The following is a 23723-nucleotide window of genomic DNA, read 5'->3' on the forward strand; positions in this document are numbered from 1 at the left end:
CGCTCCCCACAGCGAGAGAGCACGAGGTCACCCACTCGCGGGGCCACGTGGTAGACCAACGCAATCGGTGTTTCTAGGGGCAAGCGCGGGGTCACGACCCGCGAACCCTCGAGCGTGTCAGCGGACCATGCGCTCTGCTCGTCGCACGCTCACACGTGTGCCCACCTCTTGTCGCTATTTTGGACGTAGGTTTTCGAAATGAACGTGAGGAGCGCACTTTCGGTTCGGGTTGAGCCGGTTTGTCACCGCGTCAAGTCGAGCGAAATTTTTCAACGCGCGAGCCCGTCGCCGTTTGCTACGAAACAGCGCGATTAGATTTTTGCTTCAGATTCCAATTACAGCAAATGGAAATGTAGCAGGTTTTTTTTGTATTTCCCAGTATGTTGGGCTTGACGTCCGGGCGTTTCCTGTAAGGGCCTGTGACGTCCCACCGCCAATGCCAGTCCCACCGCCAATGCCAGGCAAGCCGGTGGGGGGCAGGGAGTGGGGGTGGCAGGGGAGGGGTGCATCAGACAAAAGATGAAGAAAACAACACAAACCCTAGTTAGCAGATACCCCACGCTCTGATGTTACAACTCGAATGGGGGTGTAAGAATTGGGTGTAACAATCCTCGTCTGGGGAATTAGATTCAATATTCGTTAAATACTTCAACGGAGGGGGGAGTTGGTGAGAGGTGGGGAGGGGAGGCAGGAGGGTGGATTATGTAGCCATATAAATGAGGCATCTCTAGATGCTATACAGAAACAGTTGGCATGTTTATATTGTAGATAAAAAGCCCTGAGTCTGGATTTGAGCGATGGATGGCTGGGACACTGGCGTTCCACAGAGATGAGAGAACCATAAAAACAACAATAACGACCATACAAACATTTGGTTTTGCGCTTAAATTTTGTTTCGGTTAAATGACAGCTCTGCAAAGAATACAAAATCAGTTTTACTGCCACGCAGCCATCTCTTGGCAGACAGTATGTGAATATATACACGCATTCCGTGGGCTGTTCTCTCGCTGACACATGGAGCAGATTGCTCTTTGAGATTTCGGAATGGAGTTTCTGTCTTAAGGCCATTATGCCCAAGCGGTCATGTCGTCACGATGTGTCACCACGATGACGTCCACTTGATTGACTCGAGCACGCGCGTTGATCTAGAGATGTAACGATTCACTCCCCTGGCGGAATCGATGAATCGTCGCAAACTGACGGCCACCTATTCGAAAGTAGTGTCCACGCCATTCTCAGTATCGTCGCAATGGTCAAACAAACACACTCCCCCCCCCGCCTCCACATGAACGACGCATCCGTTGACGAATCACACGCAAGATCGAATCGCAAGTTTAAGAATCGATACTAATCCATGAAGGTGAAGTCTGCTCAAACAAACCCCACGACTTGTGTTTGGGAGGGCCTTCGTCGTCCAGTAGCGGATTTACAAAAGGCTTGAATTTCTGTATTGTTTCCCTTCTAAATGTAGTTAACACGCGTAGGCAACGCACCCAGGTGAAACTCGACCACTCGCTACTGACAGTGGGGTTTGCGAGAGCCACGGACCAAGAGGAGTCGGCACTCGGCCACGAGAAGTCTCGCGTGTGTTTTCTGCCCGCGCTGTTTTGGTGCGGAGTCCTACATCCTGAGCTGCACCGCAGTGGGGAACACACGGGGGACACGGGGGACACGGGGGGTGGGGGTGTGGGGTGGGCACGGGGGGTGGGGGGTGTGGGGTGGGCGCGGGCAGGGAGGCCCCTTTCCCTGCCCATCTACTGAGGGAATCACGAGTTGAGTTTTGCTACAACGGAAGGCAGCACTGGGAGTTGCATTTTTTTCCCTGCCAGAGTTCCGTGTTGGTGGTGGTGGGGGAGGGGGGTTACTTCCACTCTTGACCATGGCCATGAAGGCTGTAACAATTCGTGTCCTCCCTCCCACCGATTCCCCCACCATCACCCCCCCCCCTCCAATGCTGCACATTTTGGGGGTTGCAATTTGACTCAAGAATCACAGGTTTTTTCTATACATTGCGGCAATTTTACCGGCTCCTCCAGTTCGTGCAGAGGTCGTGCGGTGCACGGTGCACGCACCAAAGTACAGCTCAAAATAATCATCAATGCCACCGCAGCACTCACTCGCTCCCCTCTGCTTGCCCCACGGTCTGCAACTCCCGTCCCGCCCGAGCCATCCGTGCTGTCGACTCCGTGCCCCCTGCTCAAGTCCAGGCTCAAGGTCATCACCTCCGACGATGACAGGGGGATTGATTTCCAGCCGGTTCTGTCGGGGTACAGTGAACCCGCAGAGTATTTCTGTACCCGGCACACCGCATCCAGTATGCCTCTCGCTACGGCCGCGAGCACCGCTTGGTCAAGTGCTGCCCCACCTCCCCGCCTCAATGCCTTCAAACTAAAACGGAAGTCTTACATATCAGACGCCGTGACGTTGAAGTCACGGGGGATCCCCCAAAGCGCCGGGCCCGGGGCAGTCGCCCCGGTTGGCCGTTACCCCTCGTGGGACCGGCTCCGGTCACGCACGAGCCATTAGAATCGGCGTCGCTGGCGCGCCCGTCGACGTGTCACGGCCGTGCCCCCCCACCCCCCCGCATCATCTCGACCCCGGCGCGTTGGCCGACGACGCAGAGTTGCAGAGTCGTCGGCCGACGCGCAAAACGTCGCGTCAGACCGACAGGGATCACGCCCCAGCGCAGCAACAGTTGCCGAGGAACGACGCCCGGTTACAGCACAACACTCGCTGACGTACTGTACGCGTCCGCGGCGGTCTTCTCCGTCGTTGTTTGGTTTAATTTGATTTTTTTTCCTGCTCTATTTTTATCCCCAAGTGTCGTTCTGAGCCACATTGCGTAAAAATATAATGTACACCCCTTTGTCAATACACTGCTGAATAAAGGTCTCTCAAAGCCGCGCGAGTTGTAAAGGTTGTTTGATGACCGAGATCCCCCATGTAGCCACGCAAAGACCGATGGGGCAAGTGATGTTTGCGAGCATCTATTAGGTTAGCAACCCCAGCTGCCCATGTCCCCCCCCCCCTCACTGCCGATATTTGCACAACACCCCAGGTGTTCATTTACTGCTGTGAGAAAAGCAAGGGGTTTTACAGGACCAGTGTCGGGGTGAACACGGGTTAGCCGTGGCCAGGATTCGAACTCGGGTGGGCCGTGTTCACACGATGGCCATGTGAGATGACCACTGCGCCACCGCTCTCAACCACTCGGGCGAATTGGCAGCGCAGCGGCCACCACCACCGCTGCGCCACCGCTCCTCGCGCAGCCAACATAACAACACGCGTGGACAGCATCGCTCCACAATCGGCAGTAAAGCGGGGAGCGGCGTTGACGCTGCATTGAAGTTGGTGTTGGAATAAAAAATATATAAACGGCGAGTGAGCGAACGAGAGAGAGCGAGCAAACAAGAGGCAGCCGAGAGAGAGAATAGAAAAGCCTCCACCGAATGCCCTCCCCCCCCTCCTCCTCCCTCTCGCTTGCTCGGCTAAAACCGGCGGAGCAGCTTCTATTAATAGCCCAGGGAGGAAGCCGCACATTCCAGCTCTGTCACCGCACGCTGTGTACACTCCTCCCAGCTGTGCGCGAGACGGGGCCTGCCGAGGGTGCACCGCGCGCATCGCCGATCGGCGAGACGCCGCAGCACCGGCGGCACCCCACCGCATGGCACCGCACCGCATAGCACGGCAGCGCATGGCACCGCACGGCAGCGCACGGCACCGCATGGCACGGCACCACACGCAGACACAACGGGGATCAACTCCGACCCCGTTGGCACGCAAGCGCGGTCCGCCGGTCGAACGATGACGACGCGCAAGAGGTAGCGGACGAATGCGCGAGCGGGTGGGCGTTCTCAAAAGTCGACCCTCCACTGAACTTGGGGGTCACCGAGATCGTAGCGCGCTTTCTACGACCTATCTTCACCACCACCACCGCCGCCGTCAGGAGCAATGATCTATCCACTGAGAGATGAAGGCCTCCACAAATCGTCGCTGTCCGGCACGGTGGAGTCCTGTGCTAACATCGAGCGCATTTCATCACCGTCACGATCGGTCACGGTCTATCCACTGCTAGACGAAGGCTACCACCGCAACACGACGTCGTCTCCCCAGTCCCGATGGTGTGTCAACAATCCGCCTTACTCCCACCACGCCGTGGGCCCCAGGTCGCCGCTCACCAATGCGGCGGTTGTCCTTACTTTGGGGAGGGGGGGGGGTGCCGTCGCCACCTTGGCTGACATTCCGCGTAACCAGTGACCAGTCCCTCTCGCCCATCGGCCACCACCACTCCCCTCGAGCCGCCGTGGTGCCGTCTCGTGCTCTCTCGCTCTCTTGTCCGAGCGCAAATCTGCTCTTCTGGCCGCGCGAAATGCGACGTGGCTCTCCGATTCGCGTTTGTTCCCGGCCTCGGCATGCGCGAAAGCATTTTACAATCGGTTCTATTTCGATAATAGAGGTTTGTTGGGTTAGATCGCGTCAATATAAATGTGCCGTTAAACCCGCCACTACCCGACACAGCCAATTCGTCAGGTTTGTCACGTGAACAAAACATGCCAATTCGTTACTAGTTCAGAGTAGACCCACAACATTTACTCTGCAACATACCAGGGTGTGCTGTACTAGGAAGAAGTAACGAATTGGCATGTTTTGATTACGTGACAAACCTTCCTAATTGGCTGTGTCGGGTGGTTTAACGACACATTTATATTTAAGCCATCTAACCCAAAAGCCTCTATTATGGATATTGGTGGCTAAAGCCTGCTACGTGTTAAATGCTTCTATTTCGAGCATCAAAGAGCATTTCAGAATTAAAATGACACTAATCCACAAACACTCACAACCGGTTAATCCTGTGTGCAAATGTACTTAATCAAGATTGTTTAAAGCTGAAAGAATGTTTTTCTTTGTTTCATGTACTCGGGTTTGGGTGAATCACAATGAGCAGCTATTGTATACACACACAGAGGTGGGACAAAGTCATTGTTATGCAAGTCCAAGTCGAGTCGCAAGTCATCAAATTCATGACTCGAGTCTGACTCGAGTCCAAGTCACATGACTCGAGTCCACACCTCTGATACACACACAGAGTTCTGCCACTGTACAGCAGGAGCAGGTCAATCCACACCCCTCACCCTTCACGAGCTTTGCTGCTGCAAACTTCTCCAATTGTTCTGGTGAACCTTGCTCAATGCAGGGCACATACGGGCTCAATGATCTTCCACAGCAGTGGTTCTGAACTTTTCCTGATCGCACCCTCCCCCCTTTTGGTTGTCAATCGTAAAACAAATGTCCAATCTAAATAAGTACGCAGGGTTTGGTGAAACAAAGGGAGTTGTATAACTTACGTGCCTCGTGATTAATTTGTGTCTCGATGATTTAACCTTCTAAACAAATATCTATCCGTGTCTCGCACCGCCAGAAAGGGCGTCTCGCACTCCCAGGGGGTGCGTGGTGCACCCCAGGTTAAGAAGAACCACTGTTCTACAGCCCAAATTAGTGCCGATTGTTGCTGGCGTGCTCGGCGTTTCAAGGGACTGTGTTCAGCGACGGTGTTCTTAAACAACAAAAAACCTGTGTATATTCGTGTCTCTATAGATATTTTTTTCAGTGATTTCCAGTACTCCATGCTAGAGTGATGTTGTGAACATCTTACATGAGGGCATTCTTGATTTGGGTTAATATTCCTTCAGCGTGACGTCATCTGCTGGAGCCGACTTTCATCGTCTTGTTATCAGTGGGGATGGAATAGAGTGGCGAGACCCTACGCGCTCTCATGTCAAATTAGTTCGCAGGGCCCAATTTAAGGAAGAAAGAAAAAAAACTTTAAAGAGCTTTGGCCGCGAGCCAGAAAATGTGAAATCAACTCCCGATCCATCTCGCCTTGCAAGGCCCAAAAATAGCCGCATGATTTTAACAAAATGTTTACACAAGAATTCCCTAATTATAGGGGGGGGTGCGGGGGGGGGGGTGCTGGCAGCTCGGGAAAAACAGTAGAGCGGACACACGGCGGAGACGACACACGGCGGAGGAGAAACACGGCAGAGCGGGCACACGGCGGAGGAGACACACGGCGGAGGAGGCACACGGCGGAGGAGACACACGGCGGAGGAGACACACGGCGGAGACGACACACGGCGGAGATGACACACGGCAAAGCGGGCAAACAGCGGAGTGGACACCGTCATTCGCAAGCTGCACCATCGTACAATCCATTTGTCGCTCGGTTACTGGAGCCGATGTATTCGCTCCACCTGCGCGCGGTGGGGGTTGAACAGAATCAGAATCTTTACTTAGACTTCAGGAGAAATCCGATGAGCTGTAAAGCTCTTTGTCACAGGTGTCCAGTCGGGGCCGGGCATAAAGTTTACGACAACAAATCAATACGAAAACAAACGATCGGAAGAGTGCAAAGTATAGGGCAGGTAAGCAAGTCGCTAAAAATGAAAATAAATAAAGTCTATGAGTTCAAATTGAATCCCCGGAGTGTTTCCCTCTCTCTTGGGTGCCATGCCACGACCGGTCTCACCCGCAAGCCACGACCCCCCCCTTCTAGCCCCTGCCGTGTCCTGCCAAGGCCCACTTACGCTCCTCGTCAACCGTTACGATGAGACGTCTCGAACTCGCATTCGGCCCACACGATCCTTCATTCCGTTTCTCGGCGTTATTGCGGCACGTGTGCCCGATTCCACCGTGGTTCTACGGGCAAACTTGTCGTTTTTCGATCCGCCCATCCGCTAGTCGGTGTCCTCTGCTCGTGATCGATACGTCCACGGGGAAGGTCACGCGCACCGATTGAAAACGTTCTCCTTCGGCACAATCGGCAAGCTAACTTTCGAACGCCAAGTTACGGGTGCAACCCCGTTGAAGCAAAACGACTCAACTTGTAGCGAGACACAAGAAGAACGTGACCCGGGTGATGACCGACGCTAACTTGACGCTCGCGTCATGACAAAAGTAGGCACTAAAGTTGGATTCAAGGGAGCGATCATGGCACAATGGTCACAACCGCTGTGATGTCACTTGTACGATGATGATAAATGCTTTTAAAAGTTGTTCTTTCGGGATAGCTTTGGCGATGGCGATGATGGTGGCGGTATCACAGTCCTCCGCTTAAGCCGACTTTCCTGCATGTTTCACTCATAAATTAGGGACTACATTGAAATGTTCCGCGTAGTATTAATAGTACACGCAACAAATGTTGCCGTGCGGCGTGAGTTTGGAATTACAGAAGACACAACTGGACGCGTGTACAAGCAGCGAAGGAGCGGGTCATGTGACCCTCGGGGGTCCGAATGGGAGCAGGGCGGGGGTTAAATCGCGTGTACCACTCAACTACCGAGCGTCGTTTTTAATGCCTCTTGCGGTTAAAACATTTCCAAACGTTGAAGCTTGAGAAACTTTCTCGAGCACGCTCCTTCCATCCGCGTAGCTCCTTCCATCCTGCCGTCTTTGCTCTTCGTTGAGAGACCACGGGGTTTTTTTGTTCCTTCATGGGACACTTCAAAGCTAGGCCACGGTTAAAATGTAAGGCCCGAGTTGAACGTAAACCCCCCTCCCCCCACCCATGAGTAAGCTGTAAGGAGACCGTGCAATGTATTTATGGAAAAATCACTCACGACTTCAAAGCGAGCATTGTTTGATTTTTACACCCTGAAAATACCTCGTACGGCAGTCACGTGGTGTCAAAGCATGAGGGTGCATTACGCAATTACCCAAGAGCGTATATCTGGTCTACTTGAAGTCATTCGCATTCATGTTCAGGCATGTTCGAATTGAGACACATTCGTATGAAGACACATTCACGTTCAGACACATTCGTGTTTTTTCTCCCCCATCAGCAAAGCTTTCAAAAATCCCATGGCAGGCAGCGCAGGAACATACCTACAAGATGAAAGTTACTCGTTTCCTTGGATAGCAAATTCCCTTGACCAGAAAAAGCCTCAACGAGTCTGTTTTTCATGGGGGGCGCTGGAGATGTCTGGCCACGACATTCTGTCCTTCTCTGGTGCAGGCCAATCCGTTTCAAGGACAATGCGTGTAACATCAGAGCATGTTTGTTTGCATGTTTTGCCACAAGTACGGCGTGTGGTTAATGCAGACCTGATGCCTCGCGAAAAAGGTTTCTATTTGGCGTTTGGACATCTTAATACCTCCCGTTTTATTGCCAGAAAGGGTAAAACCTATTCGTATTTTTCCATCATTTTGCCAAAAAGGTCCCGTAGATATGAAATTCCATGCGTTGTGAGAGTTAGGCTTCATGTGGCGGTGGGGCAGGAAACTGGAGAGAAAATCCACCACGCATACGAGAGGGAGACACTCGGTACCTGCCAACTCCTAGCCCACAACCTCGCTGCCCCCCCAGCATCTCTCCCCACCCACCCACCCGCCTACAACAGCTGGCAAGCCCGAACGGTCACCCATGCGAGCACTCATCACCGGGCTCGTCACTTCCTTAGCTTTCCGGGATCTGTGAGAGGCCGGGCACATTTGGGACGATTCGAGCTCAGGACACTCCAACCAATCGACTGCAACCTGGAGAATAATGCATGGGATGTGTGGAGAAACCACTCGTGTATATTTCGATTTAAAGCTTTCGTGACTGCAGGGATTCATCTTCTTGGTTCTTTCGGTAAAGTCACGTAGAAGGGAAATAATAAAATAATAAAAATGAAACATAATAAAATACAATTCTCACGACGTTTCGACCACAACGCACAGCCCTGTTCTTTACCTGAGGATGGCTGCTTGCGTTGTGGCCAAAACGTCGTGAGAATTGTATTTTATTATGTTTTATTTTTATTATTTTATTATTTCCCTTCGACGTGACTTTACCGAAAGAACTAAGAACACTCGTATATATTAAACTAAAGACTTGTATTATTTTACCATGTAAGGCCCGCTAAGCTATACGGCTCTTTTTCAGAAGCGACCTAGGCTATCAGAATTGATAGCTCAGCAAAGTGGCTTATCAGGTGGAAATTTATAGCAGCCAAATACTTGCCTAAAACGCGTGACGATGTTGATTCTAAATGTGGAGGTAAAAACCGGAGGACCCAGAGAAAAATCCCAGCGACCAAATATACAGCAGCAGGCGTCAGTGTCAGGATCGAACCCACGAACTCCTGCATACCAGGCGGGGTAATTAACATATATTTAAAGACAGAGCCACTTAAATTACACACGTAGCTGACGGCTTGTCAGAAGACCTTTTTCCGTACCGTCTCCTCCAAGGTGGCTGCCTTTGCGGAGGTGTGTATCATGCGCGCACGATAGGCTCCTGTGTGCTCCCGTGTTCGCGTGATTCACCAACCCCCATACTCCAGATTGCTCAATCGCAGGTGTGGCGCTGCAAAGCAAACATGAGCTCCAATGAATCACGATTAATTGGAGCTTGAGGGGCTGTGGGATGAACAACTTTTAACGTCCTATTTCTCCTCGGTGTGACACGAGGAGTGGGCCGGTGCCCTGGTTAGTACCGTGCACGCTTGCCCCAACGGTTTACTTATCGCTATCTGGGGGATCTTTATCTACACGTTTGTGCGTGCACAGAGTATCTGCTGCGCGCGTGAGTTTACAGGCGAACGGGCGCGGTGCTGGCCACTCGCCCCGTCGTCGTGTGCCGTGCCGGCAGTCGTGGGTGTTAGCGAACAGCCGCTTGCCCCGTAAGACTGTGAAGGTTGTACGGGGGGGGGGGACCTTTGTCGTCTTTTGGTGTCCACCGTGCATGGGGGGGGGGGGGGGGACAGCACCGCGTGCGCACGCCGCGTGTGTCCATCGTAAACCGCCTCCTTGTTTGCACCCAAGCACAGCTGCGGCTCGCCGGCGACGCGACGGCTGTCATCGAATTTTTTGACAATCGCAAACACACAAACACACAAACACACGCCCGCGCGCGCGAGTGTTAATGTATCCGCCAGTCTGGCGCGGTTTTACGAGCCGGAGCTATTCTCGTAAGGAATGTTTATATATATTTTCTGAAATATGTATATACACACGCGGCGGGCGCTGCGAGTGAAAAACTGCTCACGCCGACGCTACCTCGGCTGTCCAAGAACGCGCGAGCTGGAATTAGTTTTCAAGCCCAACCATGGTCCGATCCAGAGCGGCGTAAAACAACCGCGGCGAGATGGTCGTACACACACAGCCGCCTCGGGTCGTTAATCCATGGGGGGCGGGGGGGGGGGAAGAGGGGCGGTGCGTGGGGAGGGGGCTGTGGCGTTATGGAAAAATTAGACGCACGAAAGATTATCCGAGACTCGATGAGCCATACATCGAGTAAAATCTAACGATGAAGATCGAGTGGCGACCCCCCCCCCCCCGTGCGTCTTTGTGTTCGGTGGAATGGAACGCGCCCGCCGATCGGTTACCAAACTCGAACTGGATTCAGTTATCGATTCAATGACGTTCGGAATCGATCATCGACGAACAAACGCTGCGACCGACGCACCATCCACTCCGTGGGAATTTAACGATCCGTCTCCGTACCCCACACGCCCCCTCCCCCTTCCCTGCGAGTCGATGGATTGTCGCGAAGCATCGGCAACTCACAAAGTCAGAGCGATTTACTCCGAAGATCGCGCATCTCCCGATTTAGAGGCCGAAACAAGCACCGGATATTGCACATTCCTCTCCGTACGATAGCCACTGTTGACTTCGCCACAAAACGGGTACTCGTTTTACTGACCGTGGAGGGATGATGGACCTAGTCAAACCCCCAAGAAGAATTTTTATTTACAACCTTCAGATTGCGAGCCGCTCACTCGACTACCGAGCCACACCTATCAACGGAGCCTCCCCGCCACGCCATCTCCATCTCTCACAGATAGTGCGCGACGACGATATCCGGCGAGAGCTTGCGGCGCACAAGACGATGCTCATCGCTCAGTCTGTCGAGGTGGACGTCCGGATGAGGTTGTACCGCACGAGTCAGCTAACGTCCACGCGTGACTCGAGACACGAGCACGAACCGCGCGGTCCGTACCGCACGACCCAGCTAACGGCCTCATGTGACTCAAGAGACGCTGGCACGAGCCACACCACGTTGGCGTAGCGGCGTTTCACTCAACGCGGACAGATGCAATAAAAAGTTACGTCCTGTTTACGGGAACGTCCAACGCTCGCAGGTGAGCAATTCTCATTTCCAAATTAATCACTACGCTATAATAACATCGCAAAAAAAATCTCCAACAAACTTTGGCGAACATTTCACGAATGCCGCTGCGGCGGCTTAACTCCCGGGAGGCGTGGCGTCGCGAGGCGTGGCGTCGCGAGTCTTTGCACTTTCTTCGTGGAACAAAGACGCTGAAGTTTAGCAGATCCTACACACACTCCTCCAGGCTGGTTCTAGAATGTCGCTTTTGACTTTCAGGCGGCATGTGCCGAACCGCTGCTGGATGCAGGCCTCCCTCATTCAGCGTCAATCAAAGGTCATTTTTTGACCACGCTGCACCATGCTGGTCAGTGCGTGCGAGTAGTACCTGGTGCGGTGTGTAGTAAAACATCGCCACTGGGCAGCCAAAGGTGGTCAGGCGTGGTGCTGGCCACCCGCCCTGTCGTGTGCCATGCCGGCCTTCATAGATGCTACTTGCCAACAGCACTTGCCCCAATCGTCTGTTCCGTATGTATGTAGGTTGAACTTCTTTTGCAACATACGTAGCCAACCGTGCTTATCGGAGGAGCGGCTATAAGGGGGATCTTTGTCTTTGAAGACCGTGTTGACCACCCACCTCCTCATGTACCGCGCCGGCCTTCATAGATACTCACTGACAGCACTTTACCCAACAGTCCGTAAGACTATAACAAACAATGTAAGAATTGATGCACATTTTATATTTTACAGTACCGTAGATTATAATTCCATTTTTACATTCAGTGTGTGTGTGTACACACGTGCCCTCTCAAAACTTAAACACATGTAAAGGGAGCGAGGCACGCGGATGCTAAACGCGGCACACATTTGCGTAAGTGGAATGCGGTCACGATGAATTTTTTTTAAAATTCACCCTTTAAAACAACATTCCTGCGAGATCAAGGGACGTCCCTTGCGGGTGGGGCAAGCACAGATGACCCCACGACTTCACATGTGGAAGCCCGTCTCGGTCACATCACGTCCCTCCTTTTCAAAGGAGGGGTTTTGGTGGAGGAGGTGGTTTGGGTTGGGATGGGGGGGGGGGGTTCACATTTTTACTTATGAATTTCGTTCACCAAGTGGGCTTTCGCGACCAATATTTTCCAAGGGTTTCTTTGGGTTAGATCGCGTAAATATAAATGTGTCGTTAGACCCGCCACCACCCGACGCAGCCAATTAGCAAGGTTTGCCATGTCAATGAAACGTGCCAATTGGTTACCACTAAACCCACAACATTTACAACTGGAGAGTAAACCTACTTCACCGGTATGGTGAAGTAGTAAACCAATTGGCACGTTTTGTTTACGTGACAAACCTTTAATTTGGCCGCGTCGTCGTCGTCGTCATCGTCGACAACGGCGGCTGCGCCGGGCGGCCAAGGCGGACGGACCGTGAGGCCGCGGCGACGCGGACCGTCATCCCCGTCTATCGCCGAAGACGGAGGAGGAGGAAGAGGAGGAGACGCCACCCGGAGGGTTCGGGAGGAGGGCCCCCCCCCCCCCCGCATTCTCTCGTTTTCTTGCTTTGTTATTTTCCCCCCGCGATTTTATTCCGATCCGTGCTCGTGACGCTGCGTTACGAGACGTGGGGCGCAGAGGCCACCGCTACCCCCCCCCCTACCCCCCTCCGTGTTGGGGTTGCGGCCCGCTGAATCAGGTGTCACAGAGCTACCCCTGAGATCACTTTCAATGACCTCTTGCTCCAACACAGTGGCGGGCAAGCACCTCTCACCCACACGAGAGGACATTTTCGTCGTATGACACTCACATGCTTTAATACTCTAGCTACAATTTTGCCAAATTAAGCGCAAGAACAACAAGTTTATTGCGATGGTTTTATATTCCTTGGCGACTGACCAACTTGAGTGCCAAGACCATCAGCTCACTAGACATTGCCAACCTGGTCCAATGACAGGCGGCTGCCTGGATTCAAACCCAGCGGTCCCAGTTCAGCACTCTATGACCTCGGAACCACCCGGCATTTAATTTCTTAAATCGTTTCTGAACCGGTGATGGGTATTTTGCAATAGCTGAATAATTTTTTGTATTTTTAAACCCAACACTGTGATCCCCGTCGATCGTTACGCCCGACAGCAATTATTGCTTCAGTTAAATAAAAATGCGCCTTACCTCACCGGGTGAGAGCCGGGGGTTATTTGAGACATGTCCCGGCATAAAATATGCATGGCTCGGGGGAGCTGCCGCTCCCACTGATCACACGCGGCGATGGCGAAGGGCCTCCCCTTGCATTAAAGCCACGCGGCGCAGGCGGCGTTTAGTCATCAGTCAATAAGGCGAGAACCGGGAGCTGGAGGGCAAAAGGAACATCGCGGGAAGGAGCACCGGCCAGGGAACGGCGTCGGTTCACCTCGGACAAACTTCAGAAACAGCCACGAAGCAGTGAATGGCTTGAAATTTGCTCATAAAAAAATTAAAATGTATATTTACCTAAAAAATATAAATGTATTTTAAATTCCCCCCAATAGAGTTTCATTTACATGATTTATTAACGCAGGAAAAACACAAGCGCCGAGTTCGAAAAACTATTTTAAACGTGTTATTTTACATTTTTAAGCAGAAAAAAAAACCACCCACTGTAAACGCGGTGACCGTTCGCCTCAAATAACGCAGCGGCAGCGACGGCGGAAGGGAACCGGAATGTTCCCATCGCTCTCTCGCGTACGCGCGGGGCGAAAGTATCTCCACGGCATCGTCGAGAAAAAACAAGGCCGCAAACGTGAACATTTGAACGTGTTCAACGGCAGCCAATCCACGCCGTGCCACCTGCTCCCAAGTCGGCTGGATCTCCGCACGTGCGGCGATCGATGTGTCGGAGACAACCAACGGCCCCGTCCCGGCACTCGGAGCCGGACTAACCGGACCATCGACATCCTCCCGATTCCGACCCACGGCACGAGGCCCGCGTTCAACTCCGGCAGTGGTTAATCCACTGCCGATTAGGCCGGCCGGCTGCCGAGATGTAAAGACGCTACAACGGGTTAATCTGAATTGGAGAGAAAGTCTGACAGAGTGGATGATGGGCTAGGATGAGGTGGGCCGCTGAAATGTCAGCTCCAGTCTACCCGATTTTATTTACTAAAGTATTTAGAAAGTTTCCGGCAACTTTTATGGCTTTGTCCAACGAACAAAAATCACTGCTTTTTAAATCTTTGGTGAACGTGTTCATAAGAAAATTGTAATCATGACAATGGTCAAGAATGATGATGATCCGCCTAAGCCATTTTAAAGTTTAGCTCCAAAGCCCTCTCTATGAAATGTTTGTGTAATTTATAAAAATTGTCATCTTTTTCCCATCATTATCAGGCGTTGGGTTTCATTGTCAGAGCTATCCAGCCTTCACCGTTTCTTGCGATCCCCTTTCCTTTCTCCCATCTTACCACCCAGGTCCTCCCTGACACGGTGGCGAGATGTTAACTACCTCGCCCGGTATACAAGAGTCCATGGGTTCGAACTTGACCGTGATGGCCTGTATATGTGGAGTTTGCGTGTTCTCCCCGTGTTCATGTGGATTTTTCCCTGGGTCCTCCGATTTTTCCCTCCACATTTATAAATCAACACGCGTCTACAGTATACTGGCTGCTATAAATTTCCAAACAATAGGCCGTTTCGCTGAGCGATCATTTGTGGACAGGTAGCTTCTGAAAAAAGAGCTATATAGCTCAGCGCGCCTTGCTTGGTAGAATAAAAATAGTTTGGTTTAAATAGTATAATAGTTGACGACCATCTCCCCCACTCTGGTCTCACTCCTACCCTTTTGCCCACACCATCTAGATACTGCTTCTTTTATCTTACTCAGCAGAGTAAATTAGCTGCCTCTTCTACTGGCTTCTGACTTGTGAGATGTTACAGGAGACTGTTGTTTTATTATTACGATACCGACGTTAATTTGTTTCCTTATTTTTCAATACTGTTATCCTGTTCTTAATAACAGTCAAATTTGACAAATATGGCAGTCGCGCCTGATGATGCTGGTTGCAATTACTGGCGAAACTTCGTACTCGAATTGTAAATGTTGTGGGTTTACTCTCCAACACATCGGTGTGCTGTACGAGTAACAAATTGGCACGTTTTGTTAACATGACAAACCTTACTAATTGGCTGTGTCGGGTGGTGGCGGGTTTAACAACACGTTTATATTTAGGCGATCTAACCCAAAATAACCTCTATCATGGATAATATCGGTCACGAACGCCTATGTGTTAAACTGAGAGTTTACTGCCCCACAACTGTCAAAACCCACTACAAGACTGAACTCAGGAGCATTAACACCCTGACCAGCGTGAAGTAAGGTCAAACAACCCCCACAGACCGACACGGCTTAGGAGGGCATTTGACAAAGGGCTGTAAATAACATGTATTATTATTAATAACAACAAACTATTAATACATGGGAGGGTCGGCCCGTGGGAAGCGGAAGTGTGATCTCTTTCGCGATGCACCGTGGGCTGCCACAGCAGCAGCACAGCCACACAAACCAAGTTCACAACCCGAGCGGGGAGGACGGCGTGCTGCGTACGGCCACAAAGCAGAGAGTACACACAGCGAGGACTCTGCAAGACACCCGATTAAATCGCTGCTCTGATTCAGCACGAGTGGCTACGTACAGTGCGATAGAAGTTCAACGTGCGTGCACACAAAGAGGGAATACAAATGGACGAGTCAAATAAAAAGGAAGGTCATGCGACGTCGCTCTCCGAGCTCTTCGTGGCTAAGGCCGCGCGCTGGCAGATGCGCTGCACTTGCCGTGGTCCGGCACTCGCCATTAACCCCGTTCCGTTGCGATGACGTACTTACGTACATGTACACGTCATCAGTTTTTCTTCAAATTCCGTTCTGGTTACCGAACAGCGCACGTCATCGGAACGGAATCGGAAGTAAAAGGCCAAGTGCGGGAGGGCGTGCGGCACAGTTTTTGGCACCAGCCATCACAAAGCGCGGTCGCGTCGCTACGGTTCTCTGCGGTGAGTACAACGCCTTTAAAAGCAGCGTCGCTAAAACGCCTCTCTAAATAAAATTAACGCTGAACCACTCGCACGTTTCGAGATTCAGCGGTGAACGGGACACCCACAACCCAGCAACGTGCAGACGTCCCGGAACGGGAAAGCGTCAATGGGTTGAAAACTTCGTAAATAAAAAAAACCCAATGCAGGGAGGACCCTCCTGAAAAAACAGTCCTACGTCTTTCCTGGACAACCACAAAACGACTCCACACGCGGCCGTTTAAAAAAAAAATAAACCTACGGGCATAGCCTTCGTCCATTCACTCGCCCTGCTCACCGACCGACCTCAAGAAGGCCGCACGAGAAACCCAGAGAAGCAGCTCGATCCGTTCCATCCTGAACCCCATCCTGACCCACCAGCCGCCCCCCCCCCACACCCCGATCCTCAAGCCCCTTTGTTGGCCCTTGGCCAAGTCTCATCACTTGAACCGCCGTGGCTTCTAACACCGATCGCACCCTCACTCCGCACCCGACTTCCCAAACTACAATTTCTCACATCCGCCCTCCAAGCGGCGACGCTGCGATATGATTTTTCGAGACCTCGTGCAAAACGACTGGGTGGAGGAGGGGGTGGGAGGGGGTGGGTGGGAGCACTGGAGAGAGGGCACGGAAAAAAGGGGGTTGGGTTCGGTGGGTGGGTACGTTTGAACACGGGGCCAACGCGAGTGAGTGTGTGTGCGCGCACGCCAGCACTTGTCCACGATGCTCCGGGGATACTTCTGCTACGACGTTCCCCCGTCTTCGGAACTCGCTCCGTCCCAAGTCTTTATCGGGAGGAATCCAGGCACAGTCGAATCTTACAAGTCGAGTAAAATAAATAAAAACATCGGTTTGTGGACGAGCTTATCCTTGAGCTGGACTGATCGGCCATCAGTTTTCATCGCACACGCGGCCTGAGATGCACTGCAAGAAGCGCGCTATGGAAAAGCAAAACGCACACATTTCCTTGCACTTCCTTGCAAATTACAACTCCTCACCACCGCACCTCCCCCCTCCCCCTCGCCTCCCCCCCCCCCCCCGTCCTCTTGCGGTACCATAGGACGGCATCGCAGGTTTCCGCGGAGTAAGATACACAACCTTCCTGCGTCGCCCGCAAGCGCCGAGACAGCTGAGGCAGCAGGCGCACCCGGGGACAAAGATCTCAGCTTTCGTCTTCGCGAAGCGTCTCTCGCACGGACGGGGACAAACGACGCGACGGAAAAATACGCGGCGGCGGCGGCGCAGGCCGAGGTTAGCACGGTGGACCGCGCGCGATATCACCACCAACTCGGCTAACCTCAATTGTTTCACCACAGTAACGCAATATCAAATTCCTACCCAGCTATTCCTATAGGGGCAGAGTGGTGGTGCAGTGGTGTGCGATCACGCGCGTGGCACTGTAATATGACGCACGCGTCCCAACCGGGGCGTTACATCGGTGGCGAGTGATATCTGAAACTAGTCCGGGATCCCCCCCCCCCCCACCTCGCCGACCCCATCACTAACCTGTGGTGACCAGGGTGGTGACATATGGTCACACAGCCCCCACGCGATCGACGCGGTCTCAACGGTCGTTATTCGTCTTTCTTGCTCAGTCGACGTGCAGTAAATCACAAAGAGCGACTCGTACACGCCACCACCATCATCATCACATGCGTGGCAAGTATGGCCTTGCAGTGGTTTGGCTCGTAAGGAAGAAGCTCATTAGCCAGTCACGGTACGGAGAGATCAGAGAGACAACCCAGCGCTGGCTGGCAACGCTTTCAGGGAATGGAACGACCTGTTAATTCGGTACAGTAGCAGACACGCAAGTTACGCGCGGATGTACGTTGAACTTCTTTTGCACCGTACGTGGTCAACCGCGCTCACCGCAGGTGCGGAACGTTGAACCTGCTCACGTGAACCTCCACGGACGCGACGTTGAACTGCTACCCGGTGATGGGTTCAAGTAAACAGGCCACGGGGCGGCAGAGGGAGTCCGCCTCAACGACGCTTGCCGAGTTACAGGGAGGTGGGGAGGGCGAGCGCCACGCGCTGTGAGCCCGCGCGAAACCAAGTTCCATTCCCGTCCGTGGCTCACATCAGTGTGCGTGCGAGATCTGAACCGGTCCCAGGTCGCCCCCCCCCGCGCCCTCCCACCCACCAACCACGGTAAAGCATGGCTGAAACAAGCCACGACCAACACCGTCACAGAGAGGGCCTTCATCCGGCAGTGGATGAGCAAGGTGTTGGAGATGAACTATGATCCCGAGAAGTCGTCGAGCATGGGGGGTGCGGGGTGGGTTATGGGGTGCGGAGCGTAGACGGGAGGGGAGCGAGATTTGCCGAGACAGAAGGAGCTTGAGTCGTTTACCTTTCCTATACTTAGCACTCCAATCCTGTTGTTTATATTGTTTGTTGTTGTAACGTTTTGACCCCGTGCCCCCCCCCCCACGGGATATCTGTGACAAAGAGCTTTGTTGCTCATCGGATTTCTCCTCTATTCTCTGACTCGGGCCAGAGCTCACGAATCCCACGGCACGCACACAAGCCAGGAGATTGAAGCGAGGAATGGCATCGGACGACAGGCTGGGCGTCAACTCCGCCGTACGTTTGGAAATTGGGAAACCGTAACCTTGGCAAAGCGGTGCGTGGCGCTATTTTAACTTCGCTTGAGTAATAAAAAAAGAAAATAAAAAGAACCGCTCTGCCTACTACTCATCGCACTTCCCTTCTCGCGTGCGGCCAGCCTCCACCGCCACCCTGGTCCCCAACAGTGGATCCCCCACACACACCCCCCCCATACCGGACCCCACCCCAACAAGGAGGCCCTGCTGAGGAGGAGGAGCAGCAGCCCCAGAGTCGCAGCGTCCACGGCTCCAACCCGCTTAGATCAACTATCGGATAACCGCAGCGAGCGTTCACCACCGCCCGCGACGCTGGCGCGCGTTGAGACGCGACGACCAGACCCCGGGGGGGGGGAGGGGGCGACGTCACGGCCGGCGAGCGATGGGAGATGACATTGACGGGAAAAGTGGAGAGTACAGGCAAAATAAATACAAACAAACGTTGCTCTCCTTTATAATTTATCCTGATTATCGTTTTAGTGGGGTATCTATAAAAATGCTCACGCCACTGCTGCCGGAAGCATCATAAATGGAGCACTGTTTACAAAACGTTTAAGGTAAAGGTGAAACCAATCAATTGCTTGCTCACGCCACTGCTGACGGAAAGAGCCTTCATCATGAGGGTGCTCTCCGGAGCCCATCGAGAGGGAATTTATATTTTCGCTAAATAATGAACAAATAACGAACGTTTCATTACATCTTGACTTAAAGCTTTCGTGACTGCAGGAATTCATATTCTTTCGGTAAAGTGACGCAGATCGGTTCTCTTTTGTTATTTTCCTTGAACCCATCTACGCGACTTTACCGAAAGACCCAAGAATACGTTTAATTTCAATCGTCGTTTCAACGTCGTCGACGGCTGACGCAATAGAGGTCTTCGTTTACGACGACGCGGGATGAGAGGGACCTGAGGGAGATAAACGCGACGGGCGACCACACGGGGGGGGGGGGGGTTGCTGGGGGTTGCGCCGCCGCGTACCTGCGTGAGCTCAAAGTCCGGCTGCGACGCGACCTTCTGGATGTAGTCGACGCGCATCTGATTCTCGGGGTTCGCGAGCGCCACGGGTGGTACCAGGGTGCTCATGGCGCTCGTGATGGCCTGCATACGCCACGCACACCACCACCGCCACCACAGTTCGGGCACTTAGCCACACCGCCGCACGACGCACCCACGCACGGTGTACTGGTGTACCACAGGAGCTGCACGCCATGCGTTGCGTGCCACGTACACGCGCATTGTACGTCGTACTCGGCGCCATATACGTCACACGCCATGCATCGCGTGCCGTGTACCGATCGTCGTCATACGCCACGCATCGCACGCCACGCGCGCAACAATAGCAACCGCCGTTCACCACAAAGTGGCGGTGACGTCACTGCGGCGTTTGTGCCAGGCTAGGTGCGCTTTGAGGCCACGTGAAGTTGTCGAAGTCCTGCTGGCAGGAGGAGGTCACGGGACAGACCCAGGTGCCACGGGGAGACTGAGATGACTGGCAGATGCAGCAACCGTGCTCCCGACTGTGCCAACTTCTGCGTTTTAGCCGCCCGTGCACGTGCGCGCGCACGCACGCACGGCGTACCATGCATCGGACACCGGGTGCAGACGCCACATTCCTCTGTATTATGTACCAACCACCATGCAACACACTCACCGCGCACCATGCCATTAAACACCACGATCCACATGTGTTTGGCACGTATGGGGGCATCTATGCATCGATTAGAATCGATTGCTAAGCTCTCAATTCATGGACCGAGCCGTGCGTGTGAGAACAGCATCCAATGCATGGCAAGTCATACGTCTCGATTTACGTTTCAGGTTAACGGAGCGAGCGACGCTGCACCAACAAACGTGAAACAATACAAATGAAACGGTAGAAATGAGACGAGAAATAATCCACCCTGAAATCGAGTTTCACTTTGTTATAATTCGTCGAATCGCTGAATTTCCACGTGCCAATATCATGTCACACACACACACACGTGTAACGCACGCCACACACCGTGCACCACAACACAAACCACGTACACAGCACAAACACCGTTCACCACACACACATCACGTACCACGCCCCCACAACCCGCCCTCAATTACCGACAAACAAAACGCATCGCAAGTCCCGCCGTGCCACCCGCGCAAGACCAATCGCGAACATTACATTACAAACGCGAGGGCGGCGTAACAATACGTGACAAAGTGGCACATCAAAACCGCTGCCAGCTGATAAAGCGAGCTTTGCCTATCCACGCACTGATTGCATTGCAAACATAAGTGGATGCGAGCAAACCCGATTGCGTAATCTTTAAAAATATCGGCCGCAAACACCTCGTGCCGGAGGTGGCAAACAACCTCAACGCACGCAGGTACCTTGAAAACACGACGGAGATTGGTCGCGGCTTACTCCGGCCGTGCCATCTCGTTACATTTAGACCGCCAATTTGTGCCACAAAGCTGCCACAATTTACCACGCCCGATGCCGACACGGCACGATCAATAAAGACGGCGGCCGCGCTGCGTGGCGGTACGGGACGCGCCCACGCACAGCGCACACCGCACGCGGACACCGGCACTCAGAACCACGCTGGCTCAAATCAAGCAGGGCAACGGCAGAACAAATATACAACAACACCACTCGACACGTTCGTCAATTGCACCGCGTGTGTGTGGCTTTAAAGGAAAGAAATGGAGTACAAATAGGCGACGTTTTGGGCACCGCAGCGGCGAGATGTGATCTTCCTCGCCGGGTATACAGGGAGTCGTGAGTTCGATCCCGACCCTGGAGTTTGCGCGTATCCTTCCCCGTGGTCATGTGGATGTTTCTCTCCGTGTCCTCCGGTTTTTCCCTTCACATTTAGAATCAACGTGATGACAATGATAGCTTCAGGGTGATGAATGCAGCCGACACTCACCACAATAGCATCCCTGATGTTCCGCTTGATATCTTGAATTTTTTGTTTCTTTTCGCTGCGGAGAGAGGAAGTTGCTCTGTGTGAGTTTCGCGCCACGTGTCTCCACCGCTCGCGCGCGACCCTCAGCTTCGATGCAAGAAGAATGCAATAGCACGCCACATCCAGTATACCCCCCCCCCCCCATCGCTATGGCCGAGGCTATATTAGTGACGCGTGGGGGACAGCAAACCTGTGGCTCCGGAACCGCACGCGGCAAGAGGAGAAGAGGACGGTTTTGAACTTGGACCGGAAGCCACTGGAGCTGTGCACTTTTAAATCCAGATTGAAAACTCGTTAATTTAGAACTGCCTTTTGCGTTTAGTTTGTTGTCCTTCCCCCGCACCTCCGATCGGCACAGTTGGCTACGCACGGCGCGAAATAAGTTCAAAATACATGCAACAGCACGAATAGATTGTGGCGAAGGAGTTCTAGACTAAAGAAGCGGTGACGTCCTACAAGTTCCATATGTCTATGGTGGGAGGCAGCACATCCTCAAAGCAACCATAGCCAATGTCTCACTACCTCGTCGCCGGTTGGGTTGGGTACTCTAGCGGCCCAACGAGGACAGTTACCCCCAAAGGAATCCTCTACCCGCTCAACGGTGCTACCGCTACAACAGCAGACATGGGTTTCACCCTCGCCGATGTTACGATTCAAGACAGTTTCATTTGACGGTGTTGGGCCACGACCGAATGTGCGTCGTCAATCCCCTTCGCCATCCCCGACACGGCCAAAACGAAGGGGGACCTGCGCGTGGCGTACAGGCCCTGAAAGCGCCACATTTTTTACACCGTTTCAAGTTGAAGGGCGAAAGTCTCGCAAACCAAATTTTCAACTACGGACACATTTGAGCGGAAACGATCGTAGCTGGCAAACGTTGAAATGTCCGCGCGCACACACGTGGCGATTTAATTTGTGTGGCCGTGTCGGGTTGCAGGAGGGTTCTTAACGACACAGGTTTGTTACGTTCATGACGTGGCCTAACCCAAACAGATCGTCGATGATTCCGTGTTATCCCCATATCTGCGAGGTTGTTCACACAACGCGTTTTCGCTGTAACGCGGTTCTTCTATCAGGAAACACTTTACACATGACGCGGAACGCGCACCGTTATAACGAGCACCGCTATAACGTGGCGGTGCTCGCTGCGCGGCTGAGCGGTTACAGCGATACAGCAGGCAGAACGATACGCTACGTGGCGTAGCCTCATCTTAGTTCTTTGTCCCTCCATGGGATGACTGCAGGCTGATTTTATAGTGTAGCGCAAATGCGATGCAGTAAAAGTCGTTCCTTCCTTAACGCTGTTCTCGCTTAACACGGCACTGTTCCGGAATGCAGCTAGTGCGCTTGTTAAACAAGGGATGACTGTACACATATAGCGTTGCTGCATGCGTATGCTGCCAGTCATTTTTGGCAAAGCCGGGATTGTATAATCGATGTAAAAAAAAATATCCCATTGCGATGTACCAAAGTTCCAAAGACACACGCTCGCACAAACACACACACACGGCATGCTTATTGATGGTCACAGAAATAAACTTAACCCTTTACCATTCTCCGATGATGGAAAAAAATTACTTTATCGGTATGTCTTCAAGTCGGGTGACGTACCAAGGCTCCCACAAAGCCATGCGGGAGGGAGTGTGGCACAGTTTGGCACCAGCTATTATAGAGGGCGGTCGTGTCGCTGCAGTTCTCTGCGGTGAGTACACTGTCTTTTAAAACAACGGTGCTATGCCTCTCTAAATAAATGTTACGCCAACTGCTCGCGCATTCCGAGATTCAGCGGTGAACGGGACACCCACCCTGAACTTGCAGACGCCTCGGAACGGGAAAGGTTGCAGATTTAAATTTGCAGATCTTATCTTTACTCATTGCAAAACTGAGCTCACATCCATGCTCTGCCAGTGCTACCGCTGCCACTGCTCCACAAAGGCGTGCGACACGCACGTAGGTTCGCAAGGTCCACCGCGAATACGGCAACGCCAGAGCGACGGGCGTGTACACCGATACAGCCGTGCGGAGGAGAGGGCCGCTACAC

The 23723-nt window shown here is 52.8% G+C and overlaps 1 protein-coding gene across 6 annotated transcripts in view; it reads right to left on the reverse strand.

Annotated features, from left to right (window-relative positions):
* The window catches only part of LOC144727568 (guanine nucleotide-binding protein G(s) subunit alpha-like), a 91436-nt gene that overhangs the window by 22027 nt on the left and 45686 nt on the right, over window positions 1-23723 (reverse strand). For all 6 annotated transcript variants that reach the window (XM_078606461.1, XM_078606457.1, XM_078606462.1 and 3 more), the window contains exons 3-4: window positions 21644-21698; window positions 19713-19832 (exon numbers count right to left, since the gene is read on the reverse strand). In XM_078606461.1, the coding sequence (XP_078462587.1) occupies window positions 19713-19832; window positions 21644-21698 (175 nt within the window). The remainder of the gene's footprint in view (window positions 1-19712; window positions 19833-21643; window positions 21699-23723) is intronic.

This window comes from Lampetra planeri, chromosome 26 (assembly GCF_965212315.1).
Source record: "Lampetra planeri chromosome 26, kcLamPlan1.2.h2, whole genome shotgun sequence".
NCBI classification, from domain to species: Eukaryota; Metazoa; Chordata; class Hyperoartia; order Petromyzontiformes; family Petromyzontidae; genus Lampetra; species Lampetra planeri.